The following is a 19,942-nucleotide window of genomic DNA, read 5'->3' as shown; positions in this document are numbered from 1 at the left end:
GCTGCAACATAACAAAATGTGAAAAAAGTCAAAGGGGTGTAAAGACCTTCTGACTGCACTGTATGCCACCAGCAGTAATGTCGGGCAACTTGCTATTAGAAGATCAGAATTGAATCCTTTAGTAAGTCTAATATTCTCCAAAGTTCTGCTTGGTACAGCAAACACACACAAAGTGGCTTTGAGCAAATTTGGCAAACGTTTTGAGTTATTTGAGGACCACTAATCACTTCTCTACCTCTTACTGATGGTGTCAGAGATAACTCAGTGATTCATGCTCGCACATGTCTCCTTTTAATACAGTTCATTTTCCTACATCAGATTATTGTATAGTGATCTGATCTAATGACTGCACTTATGAATGGACTATAATACAGCTTATAACTCAAGAATAGTACAAGATAAGTAAAAGCAATATGGGCCAGATTGATCATAGAACGGTGGCGTACTGGACACTGCACCTAATTTATGAAGAGGTGTATGCCTCAACATAAATTAGGCATAGCATATGGCAGTCCGTGTGCCTATACCTGTGATGGCTAACCTCCAGCACGCCAACTATGGTAAAACTACGACTCCCAAGATGTACACTTACTTGGCTGTAGCATGCTGGGAGTCGTCTTTTAAAAATAGCTGGAGTGCCAAGATAGCCATCACTGGCCTATACTGATATCTAGTCCAGCCTTCTTTTACTCAAGAAAACTGACGTAAAAGATGATAAATGTGGCGGAGCTGCTGTCCCCGTCCCCTCCCTCGACGCGCTTTTTTTTTTTTTAGAAAAGTAAAGATGACAGTGGAGAAATGCCTCTTGCGCAAAAAGTGGCATTTAACAAGTCACAAACATGCAGTTTGCTCCCTCTTCATGCCACAAAAGTGGGGTATATTAAATGATGAGGGGCACTATATGTACAAAGTTTCTCAACTGTTTATGTAGATTAAGACATGAATATTGTCCCATTTGCAGTTTAGAAAGGAAGAGACCATGCATGCATTTAACTCTCTCAATGCTCCTCCACATGTTTCGGCAGAATGAGGTTCTCCTGAACTACATATGACATTATAGAAAATAGTAGAGGAGGGGGCCGTGCATGCATGTGGTCTCATAGTAGTTTGAGTTTCTATCCCTGTAAACTACAATGAACACATGTATATATGGCCACCTCATCTACTTCTTTCTAGTGTCACACAGGGGGCAGGAGACCCTCATTCTTCCAACATATAGAGATTCCTGAAATGGCCACATAGTTACCACTAAAGGGGTTTTCCGAGACTTTTCTATTGATGACCTATCGTCCAGATAGCTAATAAATATCTGATCAGATGGGGGTCCGACACCCTGGACCCCCAGCAGGAATCAGCAACTTCCAGCACTCCAGCTGTTCTGAAACTACAACTCCCAGAGTCTTTCTTTCACTTCTATGGGAGTTGCAAGAACAGCTGAGCAAGTGTGCATGCTGGGAGTTGTAGTTTCACAGCAGCTAGAGTGCTAAAGGTTTATGATCCCTGCAATAGAGAAACAGCCTGCTAGAGTTCACTGTATCCAGCCTAGCCGGATACTGCCATGTACCACCAGACCCAGAAAGAAAGAACTTTAGCTGAAATAACGACAGACAAGAAGTGGAGCCAGGTTATTTTATATACACACAATCCCTGCTTTATTGCATTAAACCCGGTTTATGCGGTTATGTTCCATAGACAGTGCAATAGATGAGCACACAAACCAGCAAACATCCTAAACTAACAGCATGGACTGACCTGCAAATTCTATTTTCTACACCTGCAGTCACAAAATGAGAGGATTGCATTGTGATGTGCCAAGGTAAAGTAGGAGTGGAGAGGAATCTGACTCTGCCTACGTGGATTGTGTGGTTGTATACAGACTTCTATTGCTGAAACACAACCAACAGGGTTGTTACAGCAATTTATTTTTCTAAATGACTCAAAGTATGGTATGTTGTATGAATCCATGAGCAGTGGAAAACCGGTACTCACAGAGGTTCATCAGTGTATGATTTAATGGAGCACAGTGGGGTAGTCACTATTGTTGCAGAACTAACAACTTATTACATATGCCCATTGGGTGGCTACTGTATTAGAGATGAGCGAATTCCCAGTTAGGAAATTTGTTTGCGATTAATTTACTGGTTTTTAACCGTTCTCTGTGATTGTATTATACTTATTATATGGAATTCAATAAATATTATATTTATTTACATTTTTGTAGTGTGGCTTTTGGGGTGTTTTCTGTTTAGATGGCCACACACATGGTTTAGAATCATTGGAGTTTTGTGTGAGTACTGGTAAAAGGTGAATTGCGTTATGGATTCCGTTACCACGGACCACAACGCAATTCTAGGATGGAATGCCTTTAGAGGCATTCCGTCATAATAGAAGTTTATGGGCTGCATAGCAGAGCCGTCCAGTTTCAGTTATGCAGGAGAGGACTCCCCTTCATAACTGAAACGGGACGGACCCGTTTTGCAGCCCATAGACTTCTATTATGACGGAACGAATAACAGAATGCCTTTAAAGGCATTCAGTTATAGAATTGCGTTATGGTCCGTGGGAACGGAATCCATAATACAATTCACATTTTACCAGTAAATGAAGCGTGAACGAATTTCAAAATATGAAATTCACTTATCTCTAGTGGCTATCACGTATCTGCTGTGCCCTTCGGGGCAAGGTAGTTTCATACAATACATTGCTCCTGTACACCAACTGCTCTGTCCAATAACAGGGAACAGAAAGTAGCCATTGGTCTGTTTCAGGATGATTGTTGTATCTTTCCCATCTCCTGAAGATGCTGGGTGTATATTTCTGGAGAGGTAGCCTCATAAGGCTTGTTCAGAAGAAAAAAAATAGACCACAGACATACCTGTGTGAACAAGTTGTGTGTATACCTAGCCATGCCTGACAACCATCCAGCACCCAGTGGGTATTCTGAATGGATGCTATGCTGACTCGTGGTACCCGTGTACAATACTCACTGGGTGTCGGACAGTTACCTCCACAACCTGAATGCCCAGCTGTATCGCTTCACACCTGATGGCAGGTGGGATTGTTTGCCCGGACAATCCTTTTAAAAATAATGCAGTTTCTTTGCCTAGACTATCACTTGACTAATCTACGCAGGTTCAGGTCTCAAAATACATAAACTATGCCAAGTTAGTGGATTTTAAGATATATTTTTTTGAACTATTGTATAAGAAAACATGTCTTGAATAAGAGATTCCCTTCTGTTATCTAAGAATAGGGGTTATAAAGAGTTGTTCTCACTTTGAAGGACCCACTAAGTTCTTGCATTATATAGGATTGGGCAATATACCAGTGTTCACGATATACCGCGGTATTAAAAAACGGCGATATCGCCGTTTCCTAATTACCGCAGTATTTTGTGACGTCACACGAAGCAGTCATGTGCGCTGACCGCTTTAAAAACTGCACAAACAAAAGTGGAAGAGCAGCACAACCAGACCTTTAGACCCAAAACCAGAATGCATCAGCCGCGATGGGACCGCAGATCCATAGCAGTCTAGGAACAGCGATAAAAAATGGAAGTCACAGCAGCATATCCAGTGCGTCTTTTATTGGAAGCTTTGAGTGCACACACAAAGTACGACGTTTCGGAGATATAGAGAGATATATATATATATATATATATATATAATTCATATACTTGACAAAGGGTATTGCGTAGCCGAAACGTCGTACTTTCTTTGTGTGCGCACTCAAGGCTTCCAATAAGAGACGCACTGGATATGCTGCTGTGACTTCCATTTTTCATTGCTTCAAAAACTGCGTCTGCGGCCGCCCGCCCCTGCATCATTACACACCAATTGCCTCCCGCAGCGGCCAACCAGGCTCCTCCTCGCTTGCTCCCATGGTGCAGTCTCCGCCCACCGACGTCTAACGTCGGAATCAGATGACGCCCAGGCTGAGCAGCGGTAAAGTCAGTCAGAAGTTGAACTTTATCACAGCTGCCGGACGGGCGGTGTAATGTCTCTGCCCCAATTATATGTCTTCTGTCCGACCTTGGCCTACTCAGTCGTCAGTCCTTCATGCCTGCAATGCAACTAGCTGCATGGTCCGCACTGCACATTGAAATAGCAGCCAGCAGGCAGGTAGGGAATGAGCCATCATGAGTCCCTCCCTCCCCAGTGACCAACAAGAAGGAATTACTGTATGGTGGTGGCAGGCAGGTCACACAGGTGGCCATAAGACATGGGGGGGAAGCACCTTGTGGCTGCTGCCCCCATACTGTAATGTCTCCTTGTGGCTGCGCTGCTGCCCCCATACTGTAATGTCTCCTTGTGGCTGCTGCTGCCGCTGCCCCCATACTGTAATGTTTCCTTGTGGCTGCTGCTGCCGCTGCCCCCATACTGTAATGTTTCCTTGTGGCTGCTGCTGCCGCTGCCCCCATACTGTAATGTTTCCTTGTGGCTGCTGCTGCCGCTGCCCCCATACTGTAATGTTTCCTTGTGGCTGCTGCTGCCGCTGCCCCCATACTGTAATGTTTCCTTGTGGCTGCTGCCCCGGTGAACACTGCCATACAGTGTGACAATTAATGTCTCCTTGTGGCCCCCATTATCCCCATACAGTATAACGTCCCCTTGTGGCTGCCCCCATACAGTATAACGTCCCCTTGTGGCTGCCCCCATACAGTATAACGTCCCCTTGTGGCTGCCCCCATACAGTATAACGTCCCCTTGTGGCTGCCCCCATACAGTATAACGTCCCCTTGTGGCTGCCCCCATACAGTATAACGTCCCCTTGTGGCTGCCCCCATACAGTATAACGTCCCCTTGTGGCTGCCCCCATACAGTATAACGTCCCCTTGTGGCTGCCCCCATACAGTATAACGTCTCCTTGTGGCCGCCCCCATACAGTATAACGTCCCCTTGTGGCTGCCCCCATACAGGGTAACGTCTCCTTGTGGCTGCGCCCATAAAGTATAACGTCACCTTGTGGCTGCCCCGATATAGTATAACGTCCCCTTGTGGCTGCCCCCATACAGTATAACGTCCCCTTGTGGCTGCCCCCATACAGTATAACGTCCCCTTGTGTTTTTCTTCTTTTAAAACTGGTATTTATCGCGATATATATAGTTATCGCGATAAATTTCTTAATATCGTTATCGTCTGAATATTTTTGATATCGCCCAATCCTATACAGACTGCCCATTTATTTTACCAGAAGCTGGTTAACACTTTTCACATGGTAAGGATACAAGGTGGTTGAACACTTGCTGCAAAATTCCCTTGCATACTACTGTGGGGATCCTTATAGGACGCACTGCGGATAGCTTATAGGTGTTTTTTTCTATTTTCTTTTTAATTTGACAGCTTGTTTTCAGTGTAAACTGCGACGGGTCAATGCAGTAATAACTTGAATTCCATATAGGGTTGTCACAATACCAACATTTTGATTCGGTTTCAATATCGCACGCGAAAAAAATCAAATAAAAACACCAAAAACCGCCACATTTTTACGGAACATGTGGCCCATAATAGAACAGTCCTATCTTTTGATCCCTTGTCCTATTCACCCTAATAGAGATCTATTAGAAAGAATTGGATTTTTACACTGTCCCTGTTGCCCTGCTTTGTGCACACACAGCAGTAGGGAGCTTAACATGGCAGCCATGGATGGCTTCAGTAGCATCCTGGCTGTCATGGTAACCAATCGGAGCCCTGCAATTTCACTGCTGGGGCTTCGATCGGATGCTGCCACTGCCACCAGTGAAATTTCTGAGGGAGGAGGGGAGACCCTGTGGCCACCGCCACCAATGATTATAATACTTCCGACACTCGCCGCTTAGATTCGTATTAATAGGTTGATTATATTCATTGGTTGTACAGTGGCCACAGCCCCTCCCTTCTCATTGGTGGCCAGCGGTAGCTGGGTCATGGGAAGGAGGGATTCATTCCTTTACTTTGCTGGCTGATAAGACCATGGTGCGCGCCGGGAGCAACGTGCACCATGTTCTCCAACAGATACTAGGCTGTGCAGTAGCGCAGCCTAGTATCAAAAAATAGCAAATCCCGGTACTGGATCGATCTGGGTGTAAAAGTATCGATTGGGTATCGAAAGTTCGATACCCGGTGCAACCCTAATGCCATACATTTAAATTCCTGCTCCTTCTGGACCTTGAATTCAAGGGCATGGTGCTATCAGTGATTGACAGCATTCCTTCTATGACCGTACATACACACATAGCTGTCAATCACTGATGGACCGCCTCCCTGGCTTCAAAGCCTGGATTGGATTGGGCTAGAATTTAAATGTATAAAATACAAGTTCTACTGAACTGTAGCTCAAACACCATGTTCAATGGAGACAGGGTCCCTTTAAGCAATTCTCTATATTCCAAATGGTGTTAACCTTGTTTTACCTATTAAGACAGGGGTGTAAAAAAAAAATTCATTGAGGATCACATCATGTTTACAGTTGCCTTCAAAGGGATGGCTTCCAGAACTCAGGCATCAGAGTCTGCAGTGCAGTCCTATGTAACACCACAGATAACAGTGATAACAGAGTACATATTTGATGTTCGGTGCAGACCTATGGAGCCAAAACTGTTCATATTATTGGTGGGCAGACTAGTGTACCTGTACTGATCTAGACAACGTCGACAGAATTATACAGGTCAGAGGACGCAAGGATGTCAACTAATCAGACGGAGGGCGGGCAGGCAGGCAGCTCCTGCGCTTCACTCCCATCTTCCCTCTGCTGACTGATGTTTAAAAAGGACAGCTGTTGGAAGGAGTCACACACTTGTGCGAGTCCTGCTTCCTCTTCAAAGTTTACCTGTGCATCAGAAAATGAATAAAGCCAGTTGCGCACATGCCCAACCAGCTGCTCTGTTTATTTCAGGGGGCTTTTAAGGGGTACAGGCTCCCTATCGTGTGGATAGGAGATAACTTCCATAACTGGAATACCCATTTAAGAGGTTCCCTCATAAAGACCATGATTGGCTATATGAAAAATCAAAGAGGGAAGGTTAATTCACTAACCCTGTAGGATACAGAATGGAGAGTTGCTCTAGCAAACCAAGCCATTTATTGTAATGGACATTATGTGATGGCTTTTGGTTACAGGAGTTTTTTTTTTTTTTTTTTTTAAGAGATTGTCTAAATGAGAAAGGGAATGTGTCATCAGAAAATGATCTATTGTTTAAATCACATTTTTGTTTAACATACTTTAAAATAATTTTTTAATTTTCCACACCAATATCGATATTTGAACTAAATTCCTGCAGTTTTTGCCCTGCCACTAAGCCTAATAGGCACCACTCCTTGGTATGTATAGATCACTTTACTGCAGTTATCTGCTTGTGTGTCATTCTAATCCTGCCTGTAATGATATCATCTTTGTGTATAGATAAGACAGCTATATATTTAGCATACACTATCAGCCTGTCATTTTTGAATGAAACCGCAGCTATTGAATGAAATGCTAGCTATTCTAATTTAAAAAAATAAACTTGTCCCAACATGAGACTCCTTTGTTAAAGGATGTTGGTAAATAGTTTTAATCAAATCTGTTTATGACTCTAGATTTGTGGGTGGAAAATCCACAGTGAAATATACAACTACAGCAAAGAGGATTAACAAATCTCTGCCACAAGCGCATAAATTGACCTGCATTCATATATCTGCAGCACGTGAATTCTTGTTGCGGATTTTCACCCTTTGCGATATATAGTGTGAAATCCATGAAAAATATGCAGATTAGCATCAGAACTGTGGCGAAATCTGCCATCACCCATCTCCCCCCCCCCCCCCCCCATCATGCATGGACGTAACTTTGGAATTTGTCTATATGCATAGAAAAGTAATTTAAAACCTCTTATTAAATGCCAAGCAACGTATTTCTGCAAAACAATTGTGTGGTTTTATGTATATACTGTATTTTCAGCAAACAATTTAATTCTTTATAGGTCTCGGTTCACAATTACAGCCTAAAAGCAAGAAAGATACAAATGAGTTTCAATCCAGTTACCAACAGTACAATTCTGAATTCACAACATGGGTAAATGAGACACAAGTACAGAATAAAAGCTGCATAATAAAACCTTAGCCATACATACACAGATACCAATGACACACATGTGTAGCAGCTGGTACTGAACCCTTGTAGTATAGCAGAAGGGGTGCCGGTTCTTGATTTTTCAATCGGCAATATGTAAGCAAAGACAGGTTAATAAAAAAAAAATATATATATAAAATTTCCAACATATTGCTGGTCACATTAGTGTCAACAGCAGGCTAAATTTCACAAAACGAAGCTCATGAAATACGCCACCTAAAAATACAGTGTAAAACCATGAACAAGAACATATCTGCAGTGAAATAAGAATCGCTTTCCACGTTCAAATCAGCTGCCCATTGTATCGCACACTGGTGCTGTTGTAGGTATCTACAATTTACAGAGGTGAGAGATCCAGCTACAGAAAATACATTTTACCTAAAATAAAAACTGAGGCAGGTGCTTACAAAAGATGGATTGCCTTTGGTCACTAAGGAATAAATAAAAACACAATTATTTCCAGATCCTATAAAACAATGTGTGGTTTGAGGATGATTGGCACGTCAGAGAATGGAGAAATCATGATGAGGTTTATAGTGTCATATGCTCCTGCCTGACAAAGGAAAAACTAAAATCAATCGATTCGTTCAAGACTTTAACCAGTGAGGGGAAACTGGTCTTGCTCTATAGGTTTTTTAACCCAGGCACCAAGTCCTGCCTTTTGAAAGGCTTTAAAGACGCATTCCTTCGCCGCCTGGTATTCTGTGGCAGATTTCTTTGTATCGTAGTATAGATTGGGCTTCCCAGTTTTACATCTCAGGCTGGAGGAGAGCTGTCAAGAGAAAAACAAGCAGGGATTAGTATGGATTGCACACAGCACTGAGTCTATGGTGACATTACATCTTGTGATTTTAGACAGTTACAGTTCATTTAGAGCCATTTATATACTACTTACTGAATTACAGTTTATAGGAAATAAATGTACATTAGCTACTTTAAAGCATAGAACACGGAGAATGGATAATAAATTCCCAATGGCAGCCATGTTGAACTCTGTCAGCATGAAATGAGCCCAACAGCATTCCCTGAAGCAGTAGGATCTGTGCATTCAAGACAACACTGGAACGCCTGGAAACTCACCTTTGCATGAATACGCATCCATCGACTGTAGAGAGCATGTTTACAGAGACGTGACGCACGACCCAATTCATCCTTGCCAGTTGTAGCATTGATGACTTCAAGGCTGGGGTCTCCTATTGTCCAGTTGACACTGAAACTAGGAGCCTTGCCCGGTTGGCGAGCTTCTGCATTACTAATTCCTGGCAAAAAGAGGCAAAGATTGGATGGTGTGGCATGATACAGTATGGGCTAAGACAGTCACTTCAAACACCCTGTATTCACCAACATGCATCTTCCAATACATGATGAGACCAGGACCTAATGAAAGTACATCACTCCAAGCAGAGTTTTTCCTCTTGGTTGGAATTTTTGTTTGTTTTGTAGGTGAGTAAGGGTACTTTCACACTTGCGTTTGCGTTTTTCTTTTCCGGCATAGAGCTCCGTCCTAGGGGCTCAATACTGGAAAAGAACTGATCAGTTTTATCCTAATGCATTCTGAATGGAGAGCAGTCCGTTCAGGATGCATCAGGAGGTCTTCAGTTCAGTCTTTTTGACTTTTCAGGACAGAGAAAATACCGCAGCATGCAGAGGTTTTATCTCCAGCCAAAAAAACTGAACACTTGCAGTAATTTTTCCCATAGGAATGTATTAGTGCCGGAAAAAAAAGTGAAAAAGAAAAGAAAAAATGCCGGATCTGTTTTTCCGGAAAGACTGATCCGGCATTTCAATGCATTTGTAAGACGTATCAGGATCCTGATCAGTCTTAAAATGCAATCAGTTGGCATACGTTTTACCGGATACCTCTGCCGCAAGTGTGAAAGTACCCTAAGTAAAAACCCTCGCAGGCAGGGTCCTCTCCTTCACCGTGCACTGGCTTCAATAGTTGTCCAGGATCAGAATATTGATGCATCAAAATCATACCCCAGCAGATCAGCTGCTTGAAAAGCGTATGTTCTTAAAGTTCAACCATCAACCATACTAATTATATCTAAACAAAATAAGGCAGCACAGCAAAAATCCTTATGGTGGTGTGCAAACAGCTGAACATGAGACCAACCACCATGAATAAAAATAAACACTACTACTGAACATTTTGGGAGTGCTGCAGAATATATATATTATATATATACATACATATACACACACACTGCATATTATATCATATGCAGAGTATTGCAACCTTATCCTATTCACTTGAATAGGACCGACCTGCACCGTTGCTACTAAGCAGATGCTATAGAGGTCGACAGATCGGTATAAAGAGTGAAGAGGTCACAGTGCTCAAACAAGCCACCTGGCCCCCTCAAACAACTGATAGGTGGGGGCACCACAAGTCATAACTCAATCAGTTATGGCATATCCAGAGGATAGGCTTATCAATATTCTGTTCCCTGAAGACCCCTTTTACAATGTTGATAATACCCATCATATGAAACTAAAGCCTGAAACCTTCCCATTTTGCTAAAGCACACCAAAACATTAGTATCTATTGAACTTGAATGACGTTCTTATTTTTTTAAAGTACTTTAAAATGTCCATATTCAAGAAGTCATACATAACATATTAAAGAACAGTAGTACATAGGACCTACCACTGAGTAAAGGCTTGTTTAGTGAATACAGTGGGGGAAAATCTTCTATATCAGATATTCTCTGGTACACGGCCCTGGAGAGATGATCGCCATGATAGAGGCTGCCCAAGATAATACTGGAGAAATAGATTGGCTCAACGAAGAGACTGAAGAGCGATCCCTGGATTCCCACAACGTTCCACCTGGATTGGAAGTTTGAAAAAAGATGCGATTATCTCACCACCGAACGAGAAAGGTCACGCAAACATACTAGCAAAAGCAGTACAATTTAATAATTTTAATGTGTGTGTGTATGTGTGTGTGTGTATATATATTATTATTATTTTTTTTACTGATATTGATCTTAAGATGACAGAAATTTCTGTATGTTTACATCATGGCTTCTGTTCAGAACTGAGCCATAATATCCGTGCTGGATCCATTCAGAAGTGACCCAGATAAATTTCAGAACAAATGTGTGCAAAATAATTCAGTTAGAAGCTTTTATCCTGCACCCTCATCAACTTACCTGGCAATCTTATCACTGCAAGACATGGTGAGCAATCTCTCTCCTTGCAAAACCCCATCCCATGTTTGGATAGTACTGCTTGACCGGACAGGAATAGTACCCTCTCCAGACTCTATCTTCGTACGAAGTTGTCCACGGGCCTTTCGGTTAGGATGGCGATCACCGTGATCTGTAAAGATACATACAAGACATGAAAGACAAAGAGGACACAACAGATAAATGGCTTTCTGTGACAGATGCATGTTTTCGTTAAATACCATAAAAGTGATTCAGTTTTATTCAATAATTACAATAGAAATCCTACTATACGTCTCAATGCTATAGAAGGCCTACAAAGAACTGGGTCAGCTGCGTAACAGCTGAGAAAAAGGATGAAGTCACTGAACAGATTTACATTGTGCAATAGACAGAGCTGTACAATTACCAGGCATATCAATAATACTGGGATGAGAAATGCTCCCAAACCGATTATTTATTCAGCATCCCCATATATCAGAAGCCTTAAAAGGGTTGTGTCATCTCAGACAATGGGGGCATATCGCTAGGACAGGGGTCAGCAAGCTTCGGCTCTCCAGCTGTTGTGAAACTACAATTCCCAACATGCTCCATTCATTTCTATGGAAGTTATGAGAAGAGCAGAGCAAGTGTGCATGCTTTAAGCTATAGTTTCACAGCACAGAGTGGTGAAGGTTGCCTACCCCCTGTGCTAGGATATGCCCTCATTGTGTGATGGGGGTCCAACTACTGGCACCCCTTCCTCACAGCTGTTTGAAGAGACCACGGCACCCTTGTGAGCGCCACAGCCTCCTCACAGCTTACCAAGCACAGTGATATCCTTTGGACAGCCGCTGTGCTTGGAATTGCAGCCGAGACTCATTCTTCTGAAGAGGACTGACCTGCACACCGTGTGCCCGATTAACGTGATGTCACTGGTCCAGGGAGAGGCAGCAGCACCGAGAGTGCCTCCTCAAACAGCTGATCAGCGGGGAAATTCTGTGCCCCCCACAATCAGTTAGATTGACTTATGTCTAAGGCTACTTTCACACCTGCGTTTAGGTGCGGATCCGTCTGGTATCTGCACAGACTGATCCGCACCTATATGCAAACGCTTAGATCCGTTCAGAACGGATCCGTTTGCATTACCATGAACAAAAAAAAATAATATATAATAATTTATTTTTTTTTGTTCATAATAATGCAAACTGATCCGTTTTGACTTTACATTGAAAATCAATGGGGGACGGATCCGTTTGAAAATTGTGCCATATTGTGTCAACTTCAAACGGATCCGTCCCCATTGACTTACATTGTAAGTCTGGACGGATCAGTTTGCCTCCGCACGGCCAGGCGGACACCCGAACGCTGCAAGCCGCGATCGGGTGTCCGCCTGCTGAGCAGAGCGGAGGACAAACGGTGCCAGACTGATGCATTCTGAGCAGATCCGCATCCACTCAGAATGCATTAGGGCTGGACGGATCCGTTCGGGGCCGCTTGTGAGAGCCTTCAAACGGAACTCACAAGCGGAGCCCCGAACGCTAGTGTGAAAGTAGCCTTAGAAGGATGTTCATTACGGCTCCGTATCAGCAGTCTAGAAAGACCTTAAGCCAAATGGGGACTATTTTAGCGCACTCTTAGACAACGATTGTAGTACCTTCTTGTCCAGCTTCATGCGGTGAGAAAATACGAGCATCTCCACATGGTGATGTACTGATGTACAGGTGGAACTGAACATTGTCCTTCAGTCGAAAACCACCGCGCTCACACTTCATAAATATGGATGTTTGCTGATCTTCTTTTGAGCTGAGTGAAGAGGAAGACATGGAAATGATAGCAGAATCTTTACTAGATCAAACACTCCATATACAGTGCTGAGAAAATGTTCCTGTTAATATTGCTACACTGAATACAGCATATAGATGTCATATACCATATGATATTCCGTTCTACACCCCCCCCTTCCATACACAGGCATGCTTAGCCTAGTGTGATAATATTCTCAAAAGGAAGTGGGGAATAAGCGGTTGCCAGACACCTCACCCATCAGCCTGTGAGAACAGATAGGACATGTTGAAATCTAACATGCCCAATTCTTCTTCCCCCCCCCCCCAAACATCTGCCATTAGGGGAAGAGGCAAAAGACCCCCTTACACATAAGATGGTTTGCTAGTTCTGCAAAATTGATGGGTTATCCTGCCGTTTATCTGATGTGCATGGCCTCTTTTAAGCTCTACTCACATTAAGGCTTCTGTCTTTAGAGATGACACATCTATTATGACCAGTTCTGATCAGAAGTAGGGATGAATAAACTTCAAGTTTTGAAGTTCGAGTTCAGGTATGTGCTCAATTGCGTTATGGATTCAGTTACCACGGACCATAACGCAATTCAATAAGGAACTAAACCGGCACTCGTTCCTTATTGAAGTACCTGCGGCGACCGTGCACCCATATCTCCACATAGTGCCGCCCGATTTACAACATAATGCAATTCAATGACGGAATGCATAATGGAAAGCCTTTAGAGGCATTCCGTCATAATAGGGCCAGCATAACAGATCCGTCCAGAGTCCTCTACTGCATAACGGAAACGGGACAGATACATTATGCAGGCCATAGACTTCTATTATGACGGAATGCCTCTAAAGGCTTTCCATTATGCATTCAGTCATTGATTTGCGTTATGGCCTGTGGTAACGGAATCCATATAGCAATTCAGCATATACCCGAACTTCAAAACTTTAACTTCGCGCATCCCTAATCAGAAGCAGATGCTGATTAATGTAAGAACTACCGTGCATGTGCTGAACACTCATGTGAGACTTCAGGGCCAGGCGTGATTATGTTTTCACTGCCTGGCCCGTCTGTAACAGAGGTGGGGATGTGGCATAGCAGACAGGTAGTGAAGCCTCTGGGTGCAATGGCACCACCCTTGATGCACCAGCACATGTAGAAATACCAGAGATACTAATCAGACTCAGAAGACAAGCATCAATCTACAGTGGCCGACCATTTCACCTTCTGGTAAGTAATGACAGATACCCATTAAGTACCCTGATACTAACGACTACCTACAGAACTACTTTAGTCAAAAGATATACTTGACAACTTGTCACAGCCATCCTGCAATCCTACTGGGATCGGACTGGAAGTGCTAGAGACAAGTACAGTGGCGTACTGCCAATATAGGCAGACCACGCCGTTGCTATGGGGCCCGCGGCACAGGGGGGCCCGGAGGGCATGAAAGGCTCCGCCCCCTACTCTGCACAACAAGACAGTGACAGTTTATTCATAGTTTTTCATGCGGCATTCTTGAACTTCTCCCTCCGGCTCCAACCCCACCCATTGTTCGGGCTGCATCTCCCTCCCAGGCAAGGATCCTGCTGCTGCTGGTTGGCCAGTGTATCAGGCAGCAGGAGCAGCGCAGCCAGGCACACATAGAGACTAGGGTGGCCACTGGCGTCATGGATCTCGCCGGCCACGCCCCCAAAACTTACAAACCACGCCCACCTCCGCGAAGCCACGCCCCCATCGCCTGCCGGGAAACGGGTGGAGGAGAGGTAAGAACTTGTGGAGGGGTCATGGGTGTCCTGGAGGGACAGTAGTAGTTATTAACGGTAACCCCTTTCAGCAGTACCCTATTCACAGTATTTATTAACCCTTTTCAGCAGTTCCCTGAGGGCTTAATAAATACTGTGAATGGGGAACTGCTGAAAGGGGTTAATAAATACTGTGAAAGTGTGAAGGGCCTTCACATTAACCCTTTTCAGCAGTCCCTCATTCACAGTATTTATTAACCCCTTTCAGTCCCCTCTTCACACTTATTTATTTCCCCCTTTCAGCTGTTCCCAGGACCCACACAGTAGGTATTATTAACCCCTTTCAAAATTACCAGCGCCTGCCCTTCCCTCCTTTGAGCAATCCCCGACGGCCCACAGCACAGACCAGGGAGTACCTCAGCGCAGCTGCGCTCCTCAGAGTCTGTTCCTCCACTTCCTGCGTGGCCGCGCCTGCACAAACCAGAATTGACTGCCGGACGTGCGACTGATGTCGGTGCGCTCTACGCCGTGATGTGAGTGATCCTTAAAGTGCCCCGTACTCATCGAGTCTAGAGTCGCTGATGACCACAAAAAAGGAGGACTTCTGGTTGTCCGTCCTGGCCTTGTTCCGGACGGAGGACCAGGAGTCTAAAAAACGGACGTCTGGTCACCCTAATAGAGGAGTGCACCCGGCGTGGCAGAGTTATCCTCTGCGCTCACGTGCTGCCCGCCATCTGCCGCCCACCCTCAAGACAGTCATCAGCCAGTGAGTGCCCCCCACCCCTGGTCCATACTGACGGACTGGTCAGTGAACACAGAAGTGTGCCACAGTAAGAGGACAGCAGCAGACTTAATATAAAGTTCATATGTGGTATTTGTTGGATATGGGTATTCTTGATAGGGGGAGGGCAGCAGCAAGTAGTGGAGTTTGGGGGAAGGGGGCCCTGTAGGATCATAGAGGACTCAGGAGGACAGTGTGCTTTCCTCCTACTCCCCCCCCCCCCCCTCACTCCCCGGGGAGAAGAGGGTGGAAGCACACTGTCCTCCTGAGTCCTCTATGATCCTATAGGGCCCCCCAGCATATCAGTCACCTTGCAGGGGCGGGGAGAGAATATGATTGGAGGCTATGTGCACACTTAGCATCAGCAGCAATGAGTTAAAGGGGTTATCCAACCCCTATAATGCCCCCCAAAATGCTCGGGCCAGGCACCTTACTTACCTCATTCCCCAGCACCCGCATTGCTCCTGATGCCCACACAGCCGCCACTGCCTCCCTCCCGTCACGCAGATTAATACATCCAGCGACATAGGGGGGAGCAGCCAATAGCAGGCCACAATGGGAACGAGCCTCCCTAGCATCGCGGGTGACGCTAGGGAGGCTCATTTCTGACGCAGCCTGCTATTGTCTGCACCCCCCCATTGGGCATAAGTATTAACTGTATGCGGTGCCTGGGCAATTTGGGGGGCATAATAGGGATTAGATAGCCCCTTTAACCCTTAGGATACCAGAGGTTTTTTCATTTTTGCATTTTATTTTTCCTTCCCTATCTTCCTTGAGCCATAACTTTTTTTTGTGGGAAAACCCCACAATCTTTCCACCTTTTTAGAGGTTTTGTTCCTACAGCTTTAGCTTTGTGGCAAAACTGACCTGTTCCCTTCATTCTCTGGGTCAGTACGATTACAACGATACCACATATGTATAGGTTTTTTATGTCTAAGGGCTCTTTCACACCTGCGTTCTTGTCTTCCGGCATAGAGTTCCGTCGTCGGGGCTCTATGCCGGAAGAATCCTGATCAGGATTATCCTAATGCAATCTGAATGGAGAGAAATCCGTTCAGGATGCATCAGGATGTCTTCAGTTCCGGAACGGAACGTTTTTTGGCCAGAGAAAATACCGCAGCATGCTGCGCTTTTTGCTCCGGCCAAAAATCCGGAACACTTGCCGCAAAGCCGGATCCGGAATTAATGCCCATTGAAAGGCATTGATCCGGATCCGGCCTTAAGCTAAACGTCGTTTCGGCGCATTGCCGGAGCCGACATTTAGCTTTTTCAGAGTGGTTACCATGGCTGCCGGGACGCTAAAGTCCTGGCAGCCATGGTAAAGTGTAGCGGGGAGCGGGGGAGCAGTATACTTGGGGCGCTCTGACGTCATTCTGGAGCGCCCCGGGAGCCGCACGGACTGTAAGTATACCGCTCCCCCGCTCCTACTATGGCAACCAGGACTTTAATAGCGTCCTGGGTGCCATAGTAACACTGAACGCATTTGGAAGACTGTTCCGTCTTCAAATGCTTTCAGTACACTTGCGTTTTTCCGGATCCGGAGTGTAATTCCGGCAAGTGGAGTACACGCCGGATCCGGACAACGCAAGTGTGAAAGAGGCCTAAATAGTGTAAAAATACATTAACACTTTAATAAAAAAAAATATATATTTACTTTTTTACATCACCATATTCTGACCCCCATAACTTTTTTATAGTTATATGATCGACTGAGTTGTGTGGGGGCTCATTTTTTGCGGGAGGAACTGTAGTTTTTATTGATACCCTTTTGGAGTGTGTGTGACTTTTTAAATCACATTTTATTACATTTTTTGGGGTGAGAGAAGTGATGAAAAAATGGCGCTGGTAACAAAGCTGTGTCAGGCTTTACCGCAGTGGGCACAGGCAGGAGGAGTGATATATGTGCGGGCTCCTTCCCTGCACTCGTTCAGTTGTGCTCGCATACATATGGCGCCCTGTGCCCGCTCTGCTAAAGCCTGACATCGCCCATTTATGCCCGACTTTACCAAAGCAGACAGGCAGGAGCAGTGATGTGTGCTGTACATGGCTGAGATCCTTACTCCCATACAGAGAGAGTATGGATTATAAAGCGCTATAAGCACCTGAATTCAGCACCTATTTCTTAAAGGTTTCTAACGGTTTCAGTAGAACATGTATACATTTTTTTATTGGCAAATGGGGGTGTGGCAGAGGAGGAGCCAGGAGGTGGGATGGGCCAGGGGTGGGTAGTGGGCGGGGTTGGGGGCCCAATTCAGACTCTTGCTATGGGGCCCAGTGATTTCTGTGTACGCCCCTGGACAAGTACCAATATGAGCTAGCAGCTCATGCAGTGAATGTGGGTGAGAAATTCTGTACTTGTTTTCCCCTTTGTAAAAAAAAAAGTCAGGGGTTGAAAAAAGTACCCCAAAGTTTAGGCCCCAGTAACACATTTTATGTGCATACAGAGAAACAAAATACAGTGCAAATTGGGTAAACTGCATATGCAGGATACCAGGATTACCGGTACAATGAAAATGCTGCATTTTTTCTTCTCACCTTAGAAATAATTCAAGCTGTGTGTAGAGAAATCTAAGCAGTGACCTGCGAGCTACAATTTCAGCATGACAGTCATTTAGCGCCAAACCACGATCACTCATATACTCCCCATTGATGCATTTGGTTCCGGTGGAAACGCTGATGACCTGGGCGTCTTTCACATCTATTCCTAAGTATAAAAATTATCAGTATTGAGCAGATTCATTTCAAAGACCATCAAAACTGGAAAAAACTGATGATATTAAAAAGTACCTGTCGTCATGACAACTCCGGCTAGCACTTTTCTCCTTGCATGTGGGGAGGTAAAATTATCTGTTAGCTCGCTGAACTTCTCTATGACCAAACGTGCAACAGCATCAGCCAGCACCTGCAAAGATAGAAAGGCAAACGTTCTCACACCTGGCCCTGTCAACTCATTTGCATATATTACATTATTTTTCTCAGCAATGCACATATGAACATGGGACCATGTAACAGGTCAGCCAGTGTCATAGGTAAAAATCTGCTGACAGATGCCCCTTAATGAGATGATTAGAAAGAATAAATGTTGCCTAGAGTGGTTGTCAGTCTGCAGGGCTTGTAGAAATCTTCCATTCATATTTTCCAGATTCCTTTAATTTATTGGCACATCTTTAAAAATATCTAGAGATGTTACTCCCGTTTTTACTCCAGCCCCTTACTGGAAATTATAAAAAATGTTGTGACTTTTAAAAAAGGTCGTATTTCTTAAATCTGATGAAAACCTACTAATCTAACAAACCAGGTCCACTTTCCCACCCTATTTTCAATAGCAGCGAGTGCTGCGTAAAATCACCAACAGCTGAAGATTTTTGTACATTTTTGTCGATTTGTCTCCACTGATTTCTGAAACAGACAAAAATTGTGCATTAAGAACTTTTGTCTCCGCTTCAAAAATCTTCCTCTGAGCGGAAACCTAACGGACCCCACTATAGTCTATGGGGCCCGTGGGCTCCGTTCGGCTCAGCTATGTGCCAAATCTGTCCTTCCCGTTCTCCTGCTCCTATAACGGAGCAGGAGAACGGAAAGGCTGAACGCTGATGTGAACTCAGCCTTAGGCATTTTTGTTGAAGTAGCAAAACACCCGCTTAAAGTACACCATAAAAATCGCTGTGTAAGCAGGGGTCCTCTGGGAATGGTATAATCATGTCCTCAAGCAACACGTCCAAGAATGTGGAGATCTCAGGCTGCACAGCCTGACAGCATCTCATGTACAATCGCTCCATTACTATTGTGGAGCAGGAACTCTGCTCTACTATAGATGGTAATGATACAATCCTCTACATGATATGGTGTCGTGGTTGAGCAGCCTGACAAGAACGGGAAGCAGGATAGCATCCTCCCTATTCCTGTCAGGCTCCACTGCCATGAATAAATCACTGTAAAAGGTGCACCACAATGATATGCAACTGACAATACTTTATTTTAGTGCTTTTTCTTTATATGGAATGTGCCATTGTGCAATGCTGGTAACATCCTAGGGCACCTGGTAGCCTGTGTCACATGGCCTGTTATAGGTGGGGCTCGCAGCACTATTCCTTCTCCCACTGCATGAGTGATCTCACTATGGAGTAGGGATCGACCGATATTGATTTTTTAGGGCCGATACCGATAATTTGTGAGCTTTCAGGCCGATAGCCGATAATTTATACCGATATTCTGGGAATTTTCATTTTTGAGAAAAAAAAATAAATCCTACACAAATCTGCTGAAAATTAATATGTTTATTGTTAATGTGTATTTTTTTGTTTATTGTTAATGTGTATTTTTTTTTATAAATCTTTTTCATTTATACTTAATATTTTTGTGTTTTTTTTTTTTACTAACTT

The 19,942-nt window shown here is 44.3% G+C and overlaps 1 protein-coding gene across 5 annotated transcripts in view; it reads right to left on the bottom strand.

Annotated features, from left to right (window-relative positions):
* Nucleotides 1-5,483: 5,483 nt before the first annotated feature.
* ADARB1 (adenosine deaminase RNA specific B1) overlaps nucleotides 5,484-19,942 on the bottom strand; it is a 113,722-nt gene continuing 99,263 nt past the window's right edge. For 3 of the 5 annotated variants that reach the window (XM_040439247.1, XM_040439245.1, XM_040439248.1), the window contains 7 exons: nucleotides 18,348-18,462; nucleotides 18,096-18,264; nucleotides 12,898-13,046; nucleotides 11,247-11,415; nucleotides 10,739-10,920; nucleotides 9,169-9,347; nucleotides 5,485-8,860 (listed from right to left, as the gene is read on the bottom strand). In XM_040439247.1, coding sequence (XP_040295181.1) covers nucleotides 8,684-8,860; nucleotides 9,169-9,347; nucleotides 10,739-10,920; nucleotides 11,247-11,415; nucleotides 12,898-13,046; nucleotides 18,096-18,264; nucleotides 18,348-18,462 — 1,140 coding nt within the window. In that variant the 3' untranslated portion in view covers nucleotides 5,485-8,683. Of the gene's footprint in view, nucleotides 8,861-9,168; nucleotides 9,348-10,738; nucleotides 10,921-11,246; nucleotides 11,416-12,897; nucleotides 13,047-18,095; nucleotides 18,265-18,347; nucleotides 18,463-19,942 lie in introns of all 5 variants that reach the window. The other 2 variants (XM_040439246.1, XM_040439244.1) reach the window with 1 other exon arrangement.

Source organism: Bufo bufo, chromosome 7 (assembly GCF_905171765.1).
Source record: "Bufo bufo chromosome 7, aBufBuf1.1, whole genome shotgun sequence".
Taxonomy (NCBI): Eukaryota; Metazoa; Chordata; class Amphibia; order Anura; family Bufonidae; genus Bufo; species Bufo bufo.
Note: the sequence above shows the minus strand (reverse complement) of the source record. Positions and strands in the feature narration are given on the sequence as shown.